At 54.9% G+C, this 17773-nt stretch overlaps 1 protein-coding gene across 2 annotated transcripts; it reads right to left on the reverse strand.

Annotated features, from left to right (window-relative positions):
* Positions 1 to 7347: 7347 nt before the first annotated feature.
* Positions 7348 to 17530, reverse strand: CYTH2 (cytohesin 2). Of its 2 annotated transcripts, XM_003406831.4 has the most exons (12): positions 17389 to 17530; positions 16397 to 16544; positions 16240 to 16306; positions 15137 to 15255; positions 14195 to 14275; positions 13373 to 13485; positions 12996 to 13144; positions 12400 to 12511; positions 8641 to 8717; positions 8366 to 8437; positions 8112 to 8266; positions 7348 to 7896 (listed from the first exon to the last, which is right to left on the reverse strand). In XM_003406831.4, the coding sequence occupies exons 1-12, from the start codon at positions 17405 to 17407 to the stop codon at positions 7809 to 7811; spliced, it is 1200 nt and encodes a 399-aa protein (XP_003406879.1). In that variant the 5' UTR covers positions 17408 to 17530; the 3' UTR covers positions 7348 to 7808. The 2 variants fall into 2 exon arrangements, with proteins under 2 accessions (XP_003406879.1, XP_023399046.1); XM_023543278.2 differs by lacking the exon at positions 17389 to 17530 and having other exon boundaries at positions 8641 to 8719; positions 12399 to 12511; positions 16397 to 17076.
* Between the last annotated feature and the right edge of the window lie 243 nt (positions 17531 to 17773).

Below are 17773 nucleotides of genomic sequence, written 5' to 3' on the forward strand. Positions count from 1 at the left end.
CTATAGGGCAGAGCAGAACTGCCTCATTGGGTTTCCAAGGAGTGGCTGGTGGGTTTGAACTACTGACCTTTTGGTTAGCTGCCAAGTTCTTAACGACTGCACCACCAGGACTCCATATTTAATTAAGTAGATGTTTATTGAGTATGGAAACCCCTGGTGGTATAGTGGTTAAGTGCTATGGCTGCTAACCAAAGGGTCGGCAGTTTGAATCCACCAGGTGCTCCTTGGAAACTCTATGGGGCAGTTCTACTCTGTCCTATAGGGTCGCTATGAGTCGGAACTGACTCGACGGCACTGGGTTTGGTTTGGTTTTTGGTTTTATTGAGTATAGCTGGGTGGTGCTGTGCTGGGCCTGCCTGAGCCTTCCATGCTCGGCAATACCAATGAGCTTAGCCCTGCCTCCCTCTGCCCCGACCCCAGACATCGACCACACAGTCCAACAATAAATGTGCAACTGCAAACTCAGGGCTACAAAGAGAAAGCAGATACCAAGAGGAATGGGCTTTGCCTGGAGACCTGGAAGGCTTCCCAGAGGAAGTACCATTTAAGTCAGGTCTTGAAGGAGGGGGAAAAGGAAAGGGACAGCGTTTTGGCTGAGAGAACAGCTTGCACAAAGGCCCTGATGCAGGAGAGAGCTGGGCCAGGTCAAGGAACAGAGGGGAGGCCGTGGGATTGGGGGTTACTTAGAAAGTGTATTGGATGGAGGGTGGAGGGGTGAGGTGAGAGTGGGCAGGGGAGATCATGGAGGGCTTGAGTGTGAGCTGGGGGGCTGGAACTTTATCTGGGGGGCACTGGGGATCTATAAAAGGGTTGTGAGCAGGGAGGGGCAGGTCAGCTGTAGGGTCATGTGGATGGAGGAGACTGGAGGCTGGGATGAGGCTGGGCCGAGGGTCCAGGCGGGGGAGGATGAAGGGACTGGGGGCTCGAGGGGCCTTCCCCAGCCTCAGGGCCCCCATGAGGATGGGAAGGGTGGGTTTCAGGGTGTGGGGACACTGGCCAAGTGGTAAATCACAGCTGATACCAGCAGGGTGAGCCATCCAGGGGGAATGACTTCACCTTTAATCACCAGGAAAGGAGACAGAAGGCCCAGTCACGCGAAACCTCAAATCCCTTCACTCAGTGGGTAGATCTGCCATTGGCAGCAGGGGCCAAACAGCTGAAGAACTTGGCTGCTTCCCAAGACCAAGGCTGGAGGCCCCGGAGGGGGGTCCCCCGTTCATCCTCAAACCCCTGTGCTCAGCGCGGCCCTGCCCCATTTAAGGGTTTACCGGGTGCTCCTGTTGCTGCTGGGAGCTGTTGAGTTGATTCTGACTCATAGCGACCCCATGTGACAGAGGAGAGCTGCCCCATACTGTTTCCTAGGCAGCAGTCTTTCCCAGAGCAGATAGCCAGGTCTTTATACTGCGGAGCTGTTGGGTGGGTTCTAACCTCCAATCTTTCGATTAGCAGCCAAACGTTTAACTGTTGCCCCACCAGGGCTGCTAGATTTCCCAAAAGGATACCCGGTGGCGCACTGGCTAAACACGTGCCTGCTAACTGAAAAGTTGGGAGTTCAAACTCACCCACAGCAACTCCACAGGAGAAAGACCTGGCGATCTGCTCCCATAAAGATTACAGGCTAGGAAACCCTATGGGGCAGCTCTACTCTGTCACATGGGGTCGCTATGAATCTGAGCTGACTTGATGGCACCTAAAAACAGGTATCCAAAAGCTCTGACCCCTTAGAGGAAGAGAATAAGTCATTTTCACTATTTAAAGGGGTGGAAACTGAGGCTCAAGGCCAGAGGGTGGGGGCAATGACCAGACCTAAACCACCCAGGTAGCAGTTGGTGGGGCCAGGGATGGGGTGGACAGTAAGAGCCTTTGGTATGAGGGGCTTCACCCTGCAGACCTTGGTTTTGTGGATCTGAGGAATGGGAAGGGGCTTTCATTCCACTGTGGGAGGCTGGAGGAGGAGTCATGGGAAAGTTGGTAGGTGGCTCCTGGGGAGAGATTTTTCCATGGGGGAGAAGCGCACTTTACGCCAGCTCCTGTGCTGGAGGCTGAGATACAGCAATGACCAAAACACGACCCCTGCCTTCAGGAAGCTGACGTTGAGAGGAAGGAGCAGACCAACCGGAAACTCTTCAACAATGCCTGAGATTATTCCAGAAAGATAAATGTGTAGAAAAATCATCAGAGTGGAATGTGATAGAATGACTGGGGGTGGTGATAGAGTGATTGACTAAGAAAGGTCAGGGCAGGTGTCTGAGCGGAAGACCTCCAGTGGGGCCTGAATTATGTGGGGAGGGTGTTCCAGGCAGTGGTAACAGCAAGTGCAAAGGCCCTGGGGCAGGACTGTGCTCGGAATGTTGGAGGAACATGGAGGAGCCCAGTGTGGCTGGAGCCACAGAGAGCTGAGAAGGCAAGGGGGCAAGGACAGGATGTGAAGGCAGAGAGGGCACAGTGACAGATCCTGTGGGGCTGTGTGGGCCACGACGAGGGCTTTACTTTGAGTGAGACAAAAGCCATGGGCCTATCCACCCTATAATTCCCTTTCTGTTTCCACTTCCTCCATCCTCAGGCCCTGTGGAGAACTGACTCCCCGAAGACTCGACCCCCCAGCACCCCCAGAAGAGGGGTTGAGAGTAGAAACCTCTGTGGACGATGGAGCCACTGCCACCACCGCAGAAGCCGCCTCGGGGGAGGGCCCTGAGGCAGGGCCCTCCCCTTCCCCCACCATGTGCCAAATGGGAGCCCTGGCCCCCTGCCCCCCAGCCCCCCTGATGGCTCCCTTGACCCCCCAGACTCCCTCGGTGCCAAATGAGGCAGGAAGCCCCTCGTCCCTCCCTGGAGAGGCAGCCTTCTCGGAACTGAACTGAACTCTTTTGGGCCTGGGGCCCCTGGGCACAGTGGAGGCCTCTCCTCACCACTCCGGCCCCAGACAGGGGCTGCAGGCTTTGGGGACCTGGACTCCCCCATCTCGCATCTCTCCTTTCCCTCCCCAGCCTCGCCCCTGGAGGGGCCTCTGGTCCAAACCTGCGCGTGGCATTTTCACATTATTTAAAAAAGACAAAACAACTTTTTGGAGGAATGCAGGGCCTGTGTGTGTTTCGGCGGGGGTGGAGAGGGATGCAGGGTGTGGGTGCTTGCCCAGGAGAAACCAGAACCACCCAAAACATTCCATCCTCACAGCCCCAGTTGATGAATAGGACATGGAGTTCTCAGAGAGACAGAAATGCCTGTTCTGAGGCCCCAGCTTCTGTGTCTGGTATTTACATCACCTGACTTCAGCTGCAGCCTCGACTTTAAGTTCAAGAGGCATCAAGGAGCCAATGAGGGTGGGGGTGGACTGAGGGGTATGGTCAGGGCCCTCTCTCCACAAGGCAGTGTGGTGGTGATGGCCAGAAGCTGTCCATGTTCTGTTATTCCCCAAAGGTCAGCTTCTACCTCCTTGCCCGGTGTGGTTCTGCCTCAGTTTACCTGTTTCTCCATATGACCACCCTCCTCCCTGACTGAGCCTCTCCAGACACATTTCTCCTTTTCTCCCTAGGAATCCCTGGGTGGCTCAAATGGCTAAGTGCTAGACTAATAACCAAAATGTTGATGGTTCAAACCCACCCGGAGGTGCTTCAGAAGTAAGGGCTGGCAATCCAAAAGATCACATCCTTGAAAACCCTATGGAGCACAGTTCTAGTCTGCACACGTGGGGCTGCCATGAGTCAGAATCGACTCAACGGCACCTAACAACAGTCTTAGCTTTCTGTCTTGCTCTGCCCCAGTTTTATCTCCTCAATCCTTTCTGTCCACCTTATGTCTGCGTTGACTTGTCTTCGTGTTTTTCCACATCTCCATCCAGATCTTTTTCCTCAGCTTCTTCCTCCCTGTAAAGTTCTATTTCTATTTCTTTGTCTGATTTCACCCCATCTCTACTTCTTTCTTGTATGTGTTGCTCCCTTTACCCTTCTGTCTCTATTATGTTTTTCTGCCCTTTGTTTTTCTTTGTTGCTGTCTTTTTCTGGATTCTGATGGATCCTGCCACCACCTTTTTCCCTCTGAGTGGGTCTGTCTTGTCTTCTCTGTTCTCTTGGCCTTGATCTGCTCCCATCACCTTGGTACCAAGGTCTCTTAAATAGTTCAAGGAGGAGGTTTGGATGGAGAGGGACAAAGCAAGGAGTAGGTACCAGGCTGGCATGCTGTGGGCTCCTGTCTTAGGAATTATGGAGACGAAGGTGTTAGGATCACATGTAAATTGAGGGTAGTGGGAGGAAGGGAGAGAATTAGGCTTTTGCCTCTTCCTGTTGCTGCCACTGCTGGTAGACCTGGTGGTGAATGAACTGATCTTGTAACATACCTACCTGGGATGGGTGCTGCATGGAACCAAGGCAAGGAGAGGTCTGGACTCCCAAGTCTGAGGGAGGAGGGGGCTGGGGGCCAGTACATCTGGGTCTGAGGGAGGAGGGACCCAGGGACCTGGACTCCTGGGTGCAGGTGAGGAGGGAGCTGAAAGCCCGAATCCTCAGTCCTTGGGGAGAAGACAGGATTGTGGGGCAATTTTGAGGTGACTGGAGTCTGGCTGATGTCTCTGAGTGGCGCAAGCAGTTGCAACTGGCTGCTAACCTGAAGGTTGGCAGTTTGAACCTACCCAGTGGCACTCTGGAAGAAAGGCCTGGTGATCTGCTTCCATAAAGATTACAGCCTAGAAAACCCAATGGGGGCAGTTCTACCCTTACATGTGGTAGCTATGAGTGGAATCGACACAGCAGCAAAGGGTTTTGGAGTCTGGCTTGGAGGTTCCACAGGCATCTCCAGCTTGGTTCAACCAAAACAAGAACCATTGATTTCACCCCCACCCCCCCCCCAAAAAAATAAAATCCCTGTTGACCATTTCAGTGCATGGCAACACCACACACCAGTTGGTCAGCTCAGTGTCATGAAGTTCTTGACCTGGCCCTCGGCAAGTCCTGTGGGCGCCTCCTTCAGGACGTCTCACGTGATTCCACTTCTCTCCACCTCTACGACCACATCATCTTGCACTTGGATGGCTGCAAGAACCTCCTGACTCACTTGCCTGCTCCACCCCTAAACCCACAGGTGTCAAGTTGATTCTGACTCATAGCGACTCTATAGGACAGAGCAGAACTGCCCCACAAGGTTTCCAAGGCTGTAAATCTTTACGGAGAGATGGCCCCATCTTTCGCAGATTGGCTGTTTGGCTCAAACCACTGACCTTCTAGTGAGCAGCCCAGAGCTTAACTATTGTGCCACGAGGGCTCCTCTGCTCTATCCCTGCTCTCACTGCAGCAGCTGGAGACTCCTCCCTACGTCTACTCAAACACATCAAGCTCCTGCTTCATGCCCTCAGATGGCTTCCCATGCCACAAGGAATACACCTGAAGGCCCTGCTGTAGCTGACAGATGATTGGGCCCAGGCCACCCATTTACTTCATCTGCTAGTACACCCACCTCCATCACCACCATACAGGCATGCAGGCCACTGTCAGCTACTCCACCACACCATGACTTTTCCTGCTCCTAATGGCCTCTGAGCAAACTGTTCCCTCCACCTGGAATGGTCTCCACAGCATCTCCATAAAGCCAGCTACCTCTTCAGGTAGTAGGAACACAGTAGCAATTGGTTCACTTCAGGGAGGTTGGGGGCCCTCTGTTTCACCGGGTAACCCATTTCCCAGAAGTAGTGCAAATGGCTACGCGCTCAGCTACTAGCTGGAAGGTTCAAAGTTCAAATCCATCTAGAGGCTCCTCGGAAGAAAAGCCTGGTGATCTACTTCTGCAAAGTCAAAGCCATTGAATACCCTATGGAGCACTGTTGTACTCTGAAACACATGTTGCTATGAGTCAGCAACTCATCTTTGTTTTCATTTTCTCACAACTTTCTTGGGCTGGGTGACTCATTTCCCTGCATCTTTGGGAAGAGTTGGGAACTCCATTTCCCATCCATCAGCTCCTAGGGGTTGAAGCAGTCGGGATCTCTTTTCCCTACCTCAAGAAGGCTAAGGGACCAGGCCGAAGTAAATCTGGCAACGAAATCTTGAGAAACTACGACTCCCGGGAGATCACACAACCTCCCCGCCGTGAGCCGGCCAGCTGCGCAGAGCGTGCCGGGAATTGTAGTTCTCCACGGTCTCAAAGCTGGGAAGATAACCCCTTTGAGGGTGACAGCACTGTTATTGCGCAGCAGGGCCCTTTACACCAGCGGCTGCCCGCGAGCAAGGGCGGGGCCAGGATTTGGGATGCTCCCCATCCATGGTGAGCTGTGCTTGAGGATGCAATTCAAGAGATACTAAAACTCCCGTCATGCCCCGGGGCAAAAAGCATCATTTCCAGCCGCTTTTTGGTCCCAGGCGCTGCTGGGAGTTGTAGCTTTTACTAGTGCTCCTCAGAGTCAACGTTCGGTGCGGAAAGTGACTTGGGAACTCCCAGGATCTGCGAGCCCTTGTTCTTTGGTGATACCATGTGTCCCCCAAGCCGGAGGCAAACGGGGCCAGCTAGGCTTGAAAGCGGGACTCAGCCGTGCCCACTCCCAAGGCTCCACCTTCAAGAAAACGGTCCTATTTTTGAGGCTGTCACATTCCCAGGCGATGAGTCGGGGTAAGTTGTTGACGATGCGGGTTCCCGGGCCTATCGTTGGCATAAAGTGTACTCCAAAGACTGACCCTGGGGTCACAGAAAAATGCAGCTCAATCCCAGCCCGTCCCACAGTCCAGCTCTCTCAGCTCCAGGCCCACCCAAATCATCCCTCACCACACCTTCAAGCCTACCCCCAACCCCCAGCCCACTCCTGAGAGACCAGATCCCTTTTAGCACACCCCAATCACACTGCCTGGACCAGGGCTATGCCATTAACAGGGGCTTCACATTCCAGTCACTGGGCCCCCTTCCTTTCTTCTCCAGATTCACCCTTCCTCAACCCTCCCAGGCAAGATCCCCTTTATAAGCCCTTAGAGCAGTCTAGCTTCCCCTCAAAACACCCAGCACAGCTCACACCGTCAGCTACTGTGTGTCACGAGCACTGAGAACAAAGGTGAAGGTGAGGATGGCATCGGCCCAGCTCAGGGCCTTCTCCACAGCAGCTCAGCATGCACCAGACACGCAAGTGACACTAGCGTCTGGAATGGACGCTGTGGCTGTCAGGTGCCCTTCATCAGTTCCTACTCACAGAGACATCATGTGACAGAGTACAACTGCCCCATAGGGTTTCCTGTGCTGTAATCTCTACAGAGCAGATTGTCAGGTCCTTCTTCTGCAGATCCATCCACTGGTGGGTTTGAACCACCATTTCTGTAAGCAGCTGAGTGCTTAACCGTTGCACCACCAGAGCTCCTCAGAAAGAATGCCAGACCTAAGTAACCTCTAGAACGAATGCTAGACCTTGTCTTCTGTATACCTGCATTCTAAACCGAATTTCCCCTCGGAACAGCCAATTTTAACTCAATGCTAATTGGATCCACATTTTCTCGCTTTACTCTACCCCAACAACTGACCCATTAGGACACCCTGTGGACCTCGCCCTCGGACAGAAGCCTCCCCTCTTGCACCAGGGAAGGGGCAGGTACAGGCATCTGCGACCCGCCAGCCGCCCAAGTACCTCAACTCTGAAAACTCCAGGAAATGAGCGGTTCGGGAGACCACAAGTGGTTAAATAATTAATAAGATTACCAACAGTGTGTTAATTACAAATAACAAGAGAGGAGCTAGAGGTGGTGAATTTTCCAAACAGGGAACCAGGATCCGCAGCCCCAGGGCCCAGGGGTCCGGCCACCCAGGCGGGGCAGCTCTGAAATAAATAATGGAGTTGGGGGCGGGGGTCAGGGCTGCTCCTGCTTCTTCTTGACAGAAATGCGCTTCTTCCGTGCCGCCAGCATCTCATAGAAGGGGTCCACGCTCACAGCCGCCCTGCAGAAGGGGAGGTATCCCAGGGTGTGAGCCCAGGAGGCTGGACCCCAGCCCTTCCTCTCCCAGGACCCCAGAGCCGAAGTCCCTCACCCCTCCTACCTCAGACACAGAAGTCCAAGCCCCCAGCCCCCTCCTCCCTCAGATCCAGGAGCCCAGGTCCCAGCCGCCTCCTCCCTCTGACCCAGGAGTATGGGCCCCCCAGGGCCCAGGCTCACTGGATGGACTTGATCCACTCATCCTTCTCCTCCTGCGTGGGGGCCGAGATCCGGTACACCATGTGGTTACCCTCAACCACCCGCCCATCGGCCTCTGTTTTGCAGGCTTTGATGAGCTGCCCCTTGTTGTTGGGGATATAAAGCTCGAAGCAGTTCTGGAGAGAAGAGAGAGAGGAGGGAGAGCAGGTTAACAGCTGGACGTGGGCCTGAGCAGCCCCCCACCATGGCACAAAGGGTAACAGAGGAAGTCTTACCGGTTTCCGGGGGTCATCCACCTCACGGATGCTCAGATTCTCCAGAGGGATGATTCCACGGGGCTCCTTGTCCTGAACAAGCAAGTGGGACAGAACTCAGACGCCAAGTCTCCAACGCGAACTCCTCCTCCTCCCCAGGACTCAGGAGTCCTAAGTCCCCCAGCCCCTTCTCCCTCAGACCGAGTCCAGGCAAGCCCCCTCTTCCCTCAGGCCCAGGAGTCCAGACCTCCAGCCCCTCCTCCAGGGGACCCCAGGGCCCCACCCGCCACCCTCACCGTAGTGTACTCAAAGTAGTAGAGGCAGTTGTCTGTGAGGATGAACCAGCGCCGCTTCCACGTCTTCACCCGGCCCCCTGAAAGGGAAGGGGTGGGAGGGGGCCTGGGCTCAACGGGGTGGACAGGGCCTCTAGGAGGGCTAGAAGGGGCATGAGAGACAGGGAGAGCAGGAAAGGCAGGGTGGGAGGCTAGGACCAAGCCAGCGCTCAGGGAGAGAGGCAAGCCGGGGCAGGCCTGTGGGGGCCCCAGAATCATCCTCCCCCCCCCCGCCCATCTGGGACGCTTCACTTATTTCTAAGCCTGTCTTTCAGCCCAGCCCTCCTCCCTAAGGGCCCTGGGCCTGGGCTGTCCCTTCCCCTTGTCAAACGAGGAGCGGCGGGTACCTACCTCCTGGGGCAGACAGCGAGAAAGCAGGCAGGACCAGGCGCAGGAGGAGGGGAGGCAGAAGGAGGGACACCCCCAAAAGCAGCAAGGGGATAGAAAGACGGTAGCAAGGAGTGTGCGGGGTGGTGGGACAGAGAGAGACAGAAACAGCAGAGAAATACGCAGAGGGAGAGGGTGGGAGGGAGAGAGAGGGAAGAAAACCAGTTACATCCACGAGGGGAATGCCAGACCCTCTCCCTCCCGTGGGGGCCAATGACCCAGAGCCCCCCAGCAGCGGTGGCCAAGGACACCCCCTGCATCATGCCCAAGATACTGGGGGCTCTCTGTGGAAAGTCTCTCCCCAGGAAGGCACCCCCACAACGGGAGAAGACAAAACCCCCCAGTCCTTGGCTGGAAGTGGGAGTGTGGGTGTCAGCTCAGCTCCAGCCCAAGCTGCTGTGTGACCTTAGGACATCCACTTGCCCTCTCTGGACTCCAGTCTGAAAAGCTGGCAGTTTGGAGAGCCATTTGGGCCCCCACTTTCTGCTGCCAGAGGATCTGCTCCTGGGCTACCTGTGGTCCCTGAATAATTTAGTAACACTAACAATAGCTTTCATTATCATTCTTGTGAATCACAACCATCACCAATTCCCCTTTCCTGTATTTCACATTTCAAGAAAGTAGTGCCTCGCTAACTGCCATGGACGGGACGGGTGTGGTTAAGAGTGGCCCTGGCCAACAATCTGGGCCCGTGGCTGCCTCTGGCTGTCAACGGGTGACTAGCATTCTGCACTCTGGGCCTCAGTTTAGGAGCTCTGGTGGCACAGTGATTAAGCACTCAGTTGCTAACTGAAAGGCTGGCAGTTCCAACCCACCAGCAGCTCCATAAGAAAGAAGACCTGATGACCTACTCCTGTAAAGATTACAGCCTTATAAACCCTATGAGGCAGTTCTGTCACATGTGGCTGCTGTAAGTCAGAAAAGACTCTGTGACAATGGGTTTGGTTTTCTTTTGAGGACCTCAGTTTCCTCATCTGGAAAATGGAGAGAACTCCTGCTATGAGGGCAGCTGTGAGGGGGAAAGCTCCTGGTGGAGCTGACCCTTGTACTTTTCTCTTTCCTGTCCATTCATGGCCAGGGGCACCATTTCACCTCCAGAGGAATCTAAAACCCTCCTGCCTCCCATCTGTTCCTGTCCCACCCAGTTCCCTTTGCCTCATCTGAGCCTCCCTTCAACATGGTCAAAAAAGAGTCCAGCCTTGGAAGTGCTATGGGACAGTTCTACTCTGTCCTACAGAGTTGCTATGCGTCAGAATCCACTCAGTGGCCACGGGTTTGGTTTTTTTTAAATCCTAGCCCCCAGGAGAGGCCTTTCCTTTCTTGAAATAACAAAATTTGAGAGATAAAGAACAGATGGAGGGTTGCCGGGAGTTAGGGCAGGAAGGGAGGCTGTGATTATAAGGGGGCAGCACAAAAGAATTCCTTCATGGTACAGATCAGTTCTGCGTCCTGGCTGAGGTGCTACACTTATGCAAATGGTGGAGTCCCTGGGTGGTGCAAACGGTTAACTTGAGCTTGGCTGCTAAGTGAAAGGCTGAAGATTTTAGTCTACCCAGAGGTGCCTCAGAAGAATGGCCTGGCGATCTACTTCCAAAAACTCAGCCACTGAAAACCCCATGGAGCACAGTTCTACTCTGACACACACGGGGTCACCATGAGTCAGTCAACTTGACAGCAACTGTTTTATCCATGTGCTAAAACGTCACAGAATTTTCCACAAAGACATAACAAAACAAACGAGCACACACACAAACTGGCAAAAGCTGAGTCAACTGTGTATTTTAGTTCATTGTACTATGCCAGTAACAATTCCCTGGTTTTGATAACGCACTATAGTTGGGTAAGATGTTACATCTGGAGAAGCTGGGTGACAGGCACATAACCCTAAAAACACAAGCTGCCATCAAGTCAATTCTTACTCACAGCAGCCCCATGTGACACAGCACAACTGCCCCATGGGATTTCCAAGGCTGTAGTCTTTACCGGAGCAGACTGCCACGTTTTTCTCCTGCAGAGCGGCTGGTGGGTTCAAACTGCCAACCTTTCAGTTATCAGCCAAGCACTTAACCGCTGCACCACCAGGGCTCCTGATAGGTACACAAGACCTCTTTATACTATTTTTGCAACTTCTTCTCTATCCCCAATTATTTCAAAACAAAAAGTTGAAAACAAACAACGAAAGCAAACTAGCAACAAACACACAAAGAAGAACAGCCCTTCCTTGAGTCTCTGTGCTGGGCTGGAAGCTTCCTCTGAACCCTCTTCCCTACCCCTCACACTCCTGTCCCCTACAGCTCCCCTGTCTCACTGGACTCTAACCCCTCCTCAGATAACTGTCTCTTGGAAGGAACCATTCCCATTCTAAAGCCAAAGCTGACAATCATGTGGCACCCACCATTACCAGGCGTTGCTCCAAGCACATGGTTCTCCGCCTTGGCCGTACACCGAAGTCCCTGGGGGGCTCTGAGCATGACCTGCCCCAGAGGCTCTGAATTAATGCGTCTGTGGCCTGGGCCACAGGGCTGTAATAGCTCTCTGGTGGCTCTCACATACAGGCAAGATCAAGAACCGCTGGCCCTCACAGCCAGCCCATGAAGGTGGAGCGGCGAGGATCCAAGCTAACTAAGCCTGAAGGGCTGGAACCATGCGTTCCATGGTGGTCTGCCCTCCTCCTCCCAGCATGTCCTGGTAGGGTACCCTTGCTTCATCCCAGCCAGGCCAGGTTACTCCCTCCCCAGCCAGGGGCCCTGGTGAGAAGTCACCCGGGGGGTTCTGGGACACGCGTCCTCTTCAGTTGGGTTTTCTGCTCATGGGGATGGTTTTGGGAAGAGGTGACACCTGGCACAGCCACCATGCCACTGGCCTGAAGATGAGGCCAACAGGCCCCAGGGCTGACCAGGATCTCGTAGAACAGAGTCGGCCCTGCCCTGGGGGTCTTGCCAGGTGAGGTAACAGGCGCCTGGGTGTCTGGGCCTCTCAAGCTGGGTTTTCCGTAACGGCAGCTGAAAGCATCCAAGTAAGCCCTCTCCAATCAGACGAGGACTGGGCCACCCGCTCCTCGCTGTGCCCTTGGTGCCTAGGTGAGTGGCTGACACCAAGGAGGAATGCCACAAAGTTTGCTGGGTGAAAAGAAAGCATTAGGGAGCACTTACTATACTGGACCCCTCCCAGGTCTGATCTTTTCAGCCCCATTTTTCAGATGGGGAAACTGAGGGTCAGAGAGGGTGAATCACCGGCCTAAGGTCACACAGCAAGTATGTGGGAAAACTGAGTTGGCAATCCAGGCCCACAAACTCCCCCTGCAGAGGCAGCCAGCAAAGTGTGGAGGGGACGTACCCAGCTTGAGGAGCCAGCCCTCGCGGTCCGGGTTGAAGAAGGTGTGGGTCAGGTCATTGCCATCATCCTCAGGAATCTTAAAAGGCTCATTTCGGATGCTGTCATACAGGTTCTGAGGGCATGAGGGGCAGGTTAGCCACTCCAGGCCCTGGGACCCTCCTGGGGCTACTGGAGGGGGTGCAGTGCTAAGACCACAGGAGGACAACCCACCGAGGGAGGAAGAGGCAGCTGGGGAAGGGGGCCCAGAGAGAAGAGAGGAAGAAAGAAAGACAATAAGCAGAGACCATAGTCAAAAGAGCCTGACAAGTTCTTAAGAAAAACAGACAAGTGGAAACTCAAACAGAGAGAAACCCCCAAAAAGTTGGAGGGCCAGAGAGAGGAGAGAGAGACACAGAAACAAGCCAAGCAACTGGTGCCAGACATTGGGAGAGAAACAGAGAGCCATAAATGGGGAGAAGTGAAAAAAGATGCGTGCAAGTTGACAAGATCAGACAGTGGATGGAAGGCTCGTAACCCCAGATATAGAGCCAGACGGGATAGGTTGGCACTGGGGGACCATGGAGAGGGGTCTGAAGGGAGGAGAAGGTGGGCCTGACCCTGAGCAGCTCCTCGGGCAGGTCTCCGCCCTCGTTGATGCCCCGGTTCATGGCCACAAAGCGCTCCAGACCCGGCTTGTCACGAACGTTGGGATTGTGGAGGCTGGTGTTCAGCATGATCACAGCAAAGGAAAGCACGTAGCACGTGTCTGCACCAGACAGGTCAGGGGGTGACGAGTCAGATGTCTGGGCCCCCAGGTCTCTGCTCCCTAAGACCCAGAAATCTGGGTCCCCAACCCACTGCTTCTGAGGACCCAGAAATCAAAGCCTCTAGTTCCTTCTTCCTCAGCCCCCAGGAGTACTGGTCCACAGCCCCCCAAGACCCAGGAATTGGTCCCGTTTCCTCCTCCCCTAGACCCAGGAGCCCAGGACCCCACCTGTGGACTGGAAAACCCCAGGGTTGCACAGACAATATCGCTGGGCAAAGGCCTCCATCATCCGGTCAATTTTCTGGGCCTCTCCAGGGAGGCGGAAGCTCCACAGAAACTGCCTGGGTTAGGAAGGAATGAGATGTGGATCTAGGGCTGGGAGAACGCCCTCCCCAACTCGGTCTCTGTGTGTGGAACTGGCCAGTAAGAGTTCCAAATCTCTCGGCCTCAACAGTTTCTTCAGGGATGCACATGGGATCTGATTTAACAAATAAGCACTGGCCCTGGGACTCTGAAATAAACCTATGAGGAAACAAGTTACACAGTGGTTAAGTGCTCAGCTGCTAACCAAAAGGTCAGCAGTTTGAACCCACCAGCCATTCCACTGGAGAAAGATGTGGCAGTCTGCTTCCGTAAAGATTACACTTTTGAAAACCCTATGGGGCAGTTCTACTCTGTCCCGTAGGGTTACTTTGAGCAGAACCAACTCGATGGTAACTGGTTCGATTTTTTTTCTTAATAAAGAAATAACTCTTTTTGGTAAGGCTGTTACGTGGGAGGAAAATCTACAGAGACCAACGTTAACACAACAGTGAGCACAACTAAGAGATACAAAAAGAGTTAAACTTCTAATACCATTTGAGCACCTAGATACAGCTATGCTTGAAGAAAACTCTACCTGTGAACTTTCATGCTACATGTAGCAATCAAAACCCTCATCTACATTCCTGTTTTACTTATTTCTATTTTTATTTTCACTAGCCTTTGTCACCTGCAACTAACAAAGCCCTAACAGGTATACTCCTGCCCTCCCAGCCCCTTCCCCCTCACCTGAGCGCCTGTACCAGGTTGAGATCAGTGAACTCATGCAGATCCACAAAGGCGTGGAGCACTGCCAAGTTGAGCTCTTCCCTGGGAGGAGGATGACAAAGTCATGGACAGGAATGAGTGTGGGGAGGACAGAGAAGGAGTGCACAGCAAACAGAGCATCAGGGAGGCCATGTGACCTCCATGGTACCACCAGCACTGCATGTGAAACTTTCAGGGTGGCCCTCACCCTAGACCTGGTGCCAGGGTGGGATGCTTAGAACCCTCTCTTGGGAGGACTGGCTACTACGACTTTTGTACAGTCAGGAGAAATGCAGGAAACATTCTTTCCACCTACCGTAACCTCTCTCAGAGATCTCCCAGGCTCCCCAGATGTCCACACACAGTCCCCATGCACCCCAGATATCCACAATCACCATGCACCTCAGATGCCAAGACGGTCCCCACGCACCCCAGATGTCCAGTCCCATGTACCTCAGATGTGCACATCCCAAACTTTCACGGGTAATTCCATGCAACTTAGATGTCCAGACAGGCTATGTCCCCCAGAGTCCACAGATGGTCTCCGGTACCTCTGATGTCCAAGCCCGTGTACCCTCAACTTTCAGATGGTCCCCACACTCCCCAGATGTCCTCACAGTCCCACGCACACCTGTCTATACATGGTTCTCATGCTCCTAAATGCTCACAATCTCCACCGTCCCCAGACGTTTACAGACATTCCCATACTCCCCTGGTGGTCCCAGGCTCCCCCAGACAAAGCCTGAGGCCTGTCCCAGGCCCTCCTATCAAAGCTGGGCAGGAAAGACAAGTCAGTCATTTGCTGTCTATCAGGGCCTCTTGGGGAGGCTGTAGGGCAGTCCATCCAAGAGCTGGCAGAGAGGGGGCAGGAGATAGGTATGAGGTGAAGCAGGGAGGGGCCTGGCAGGAGCGGCATGCTCTCACCTCTCCCCCAGGTAGTCCCCGATGGCCGTCTTGTTCAACCCCTCGCCCTTGTACAGGAAGCGGGCAATCTCCTCGGGTGTGTTCTGTAGCAGTTCGTTCTCCACCAAGAACTGGATCCCCTGGTGGGTGGGCACTGGGGCTCAGTGCCAAGGGCCAGAGAGACACACCCCCCTGCAGCTCCAGAACCTCAGCAACCCAGCCCACCCCCACTCTCAACAGAGCAGGGCCAGGTTTCACTCTCAGTCTGCTCACAGGTGCTCAAAGACCATCCCACCGCCTCATGGCCTTTGCACTTGCCGTCCCCTCTGCTTCTGCCTGGCGAATTCCAGCACCGAGAACAGGGCCCGGCCACCAAGAGGCACTGGATAAATGTTTGTTGAACGACTGAACAAACTCCAAATGCTTCAGGCAAGACGAAGTGAAAAACTCTAAGCAGGCACCAACTAGTAAAGGCTGAACTGGGGCTCTTCTGGCTGCTCCCACATCATGAGGACCTCCATTCTCATTTTATATCGCTCTGAATTATGACGACTGTGTCTGGGGGCTCCCTGAGAGCAGGGCAAGGTCTACTCCTCGCCAGGTCCTCAGCATTGCCTACTTAGCATAGGGCCATAGCTCCGGGCGGCCTCAGGAAACAGATGTCAAAGGAATGACTGCATGAACGTCCTTTCTCTACCTGGTGACCATATACTCATCCTTCACAAGTGATCTGAATGTCCCCTCCCCTGGGAAGCCCTCCCTGATCCATGGCCCCACTACCTTCCTCTATCAGAGTACTGTCAACTCTCCTCTGGGCATGTCACTGTCCACGTCCCCTACCAGACCCAAGTTCCTCTTACGACCCTAGGTGACACCAGAAATGGGTACAGAAATGTGAGAAGAAAGAGGAAGAGGACCTCCCAGGCAGGGGACACAGCATAAGCAAAGGCTGGGAGGCTGGAATGCTTGATGAGCATTCAGAGAACAAATGGACAACCAATTTCCAAATCCAGGGATGAAGACCAAGTCTGTCCACCTAGAGCAGACCTACAGCTATCACACTTCTGAAACCTGGAGATACCAGAAGCCCCTGCCAGGACTCGAGCCCCTGTGGCCCCAGACACCTTCTTAGGGTCCATGTTGAACTTCTTCCTGCCCATCGCCATCTTCCGGTTCCGCTGTAAGGTCTTACTGCAGGGGCAGAGAATGGGGTCAGAGATCAATGCTTGGGCAGCCCTGGCCTGAAGCCCTGCACTCCATGTCCCTCACCCTGGCCCTCACCTGCCCTCATTGGCCTCCAGACCCTCAACCTCGCTCATGGCCTCGCTGAGCTCCTCCCGCAGGCGCTGGATCTCCACCAACAGCTCCTGCTTCCGCCGTCGGATGTTCTCCAGCTCCATGCGCTCCTCCGGAGTCAGGTCTGGGGGTTCTGGGGGCCGGAGTCAGGGATTGGAGGTCAGGCCTGGGGGGACTGGAGGGAGGGTGGCACCGGGGACAGGGCTCTGAAATCCAGGGGGAGGATGAGGATCAGGACGTCTTTGTCTATGGGGAAAAAAGGGGCTGGGATCTTGGGTTCTTCAGTCCAGGGGAGGAAGTCCTGGGGGAGGAATGGACTTGGCACCCAGACCCCTGAGTCTGAAGGAGGAGTGGGAGCCTGAAAATTATTAAGTTTAGGGGAGCAAAGGGCTGGGAGCCTGAACTTCTGAGTCCATTACTTGGGAGGAGGCCGAGGCCTTGGTTTCCTGACTTCATTACTGGCGAGGTAGCTAGGTGTCTGGGCTCCTGGGCGCTGAGTGAAGCTAGGAGTCCGGACTCCTGGGTCCATGAAAAGTAACTATGCCAAGGAGCGCTGATGACTGCTTACAAAAGTTGCACCAGGGGGGCGGGGCATCAAAGGCCCCCGCCTTTGCGGGACCTCGGGAAGCCCCAAGATTTCTCTCCAGTTGGCCACCCCCAGCAGCCCCCTCCCCGCTCCCGGCAGGCACTGGGCTCGCCGGGCCCCGCCGGCGGGGATGGTTCCGCCCCGGGCTCGCCTCCGCCACTCCATTCTGCCCCTCCCGCCGCCACCGGAAACAGGCTCGGCCCAAACAATGGCCTGGAACGCCCCGCTCTCGGGCACCGCCGGAAACCCGGCCCGCATTCTACAAAGGCCAGGCGTCGACAGTGCCGAACGTCTCTGCGCGGCGCGCGCCGGGAGGGAACGTTCGCGGCAGAACGTTCGCGAAGAAACGCTTCATCCGCTTCCCTGCCAGCCCCGCCCCTCCTCGACCTACCATAGACACCGTCCTCCATGGCGGCTAGGAAGGCCCGCGGGGAGTCCGGGGCGGTCCCGCCAGTCGGGCCGGGATCCGCGTTGGCCCGCGGGCTCGGGTGAGCCCGCTCAAACGCCCCGGGAGCCACCGCCGCCTCCTCAGCGCCAGTCCTCAGCGCTGAAAAGACTCTCCCTTCGCCTCCCAACCGCCCCGCCAGTAGGGACCGCCCCTCGTTTTGACACCGTCCAGTCCACGGCGGGCCCTCTCGTCTGCTCCGCCCCCGAAACAAAAACCGTCCTCCAGGGCCAATGGGAGTGCAAGAAGTAGATGTAGGCCTATTGGGCCGGAGGTAGGTGGTACGTGGGGCCAATCGGAGTGCGAGCAGGGCGCAAGGCCCCGCCTCCGG

Source organism: Loxodonta africana, chromosome 11, assembly GCF_030014295.1.
Source record: "Loxodonta africana isolate mLoxAfr1 chromosome 11, mLoxAfr1.hap2, whole genome shotgun sequence".
Lineage (NCBI taxonomy): Eukaryota > Metazoa > Chordata > Mammalia > Proboscidea > Elephantidae > Loxodonta > Loxodonta africana.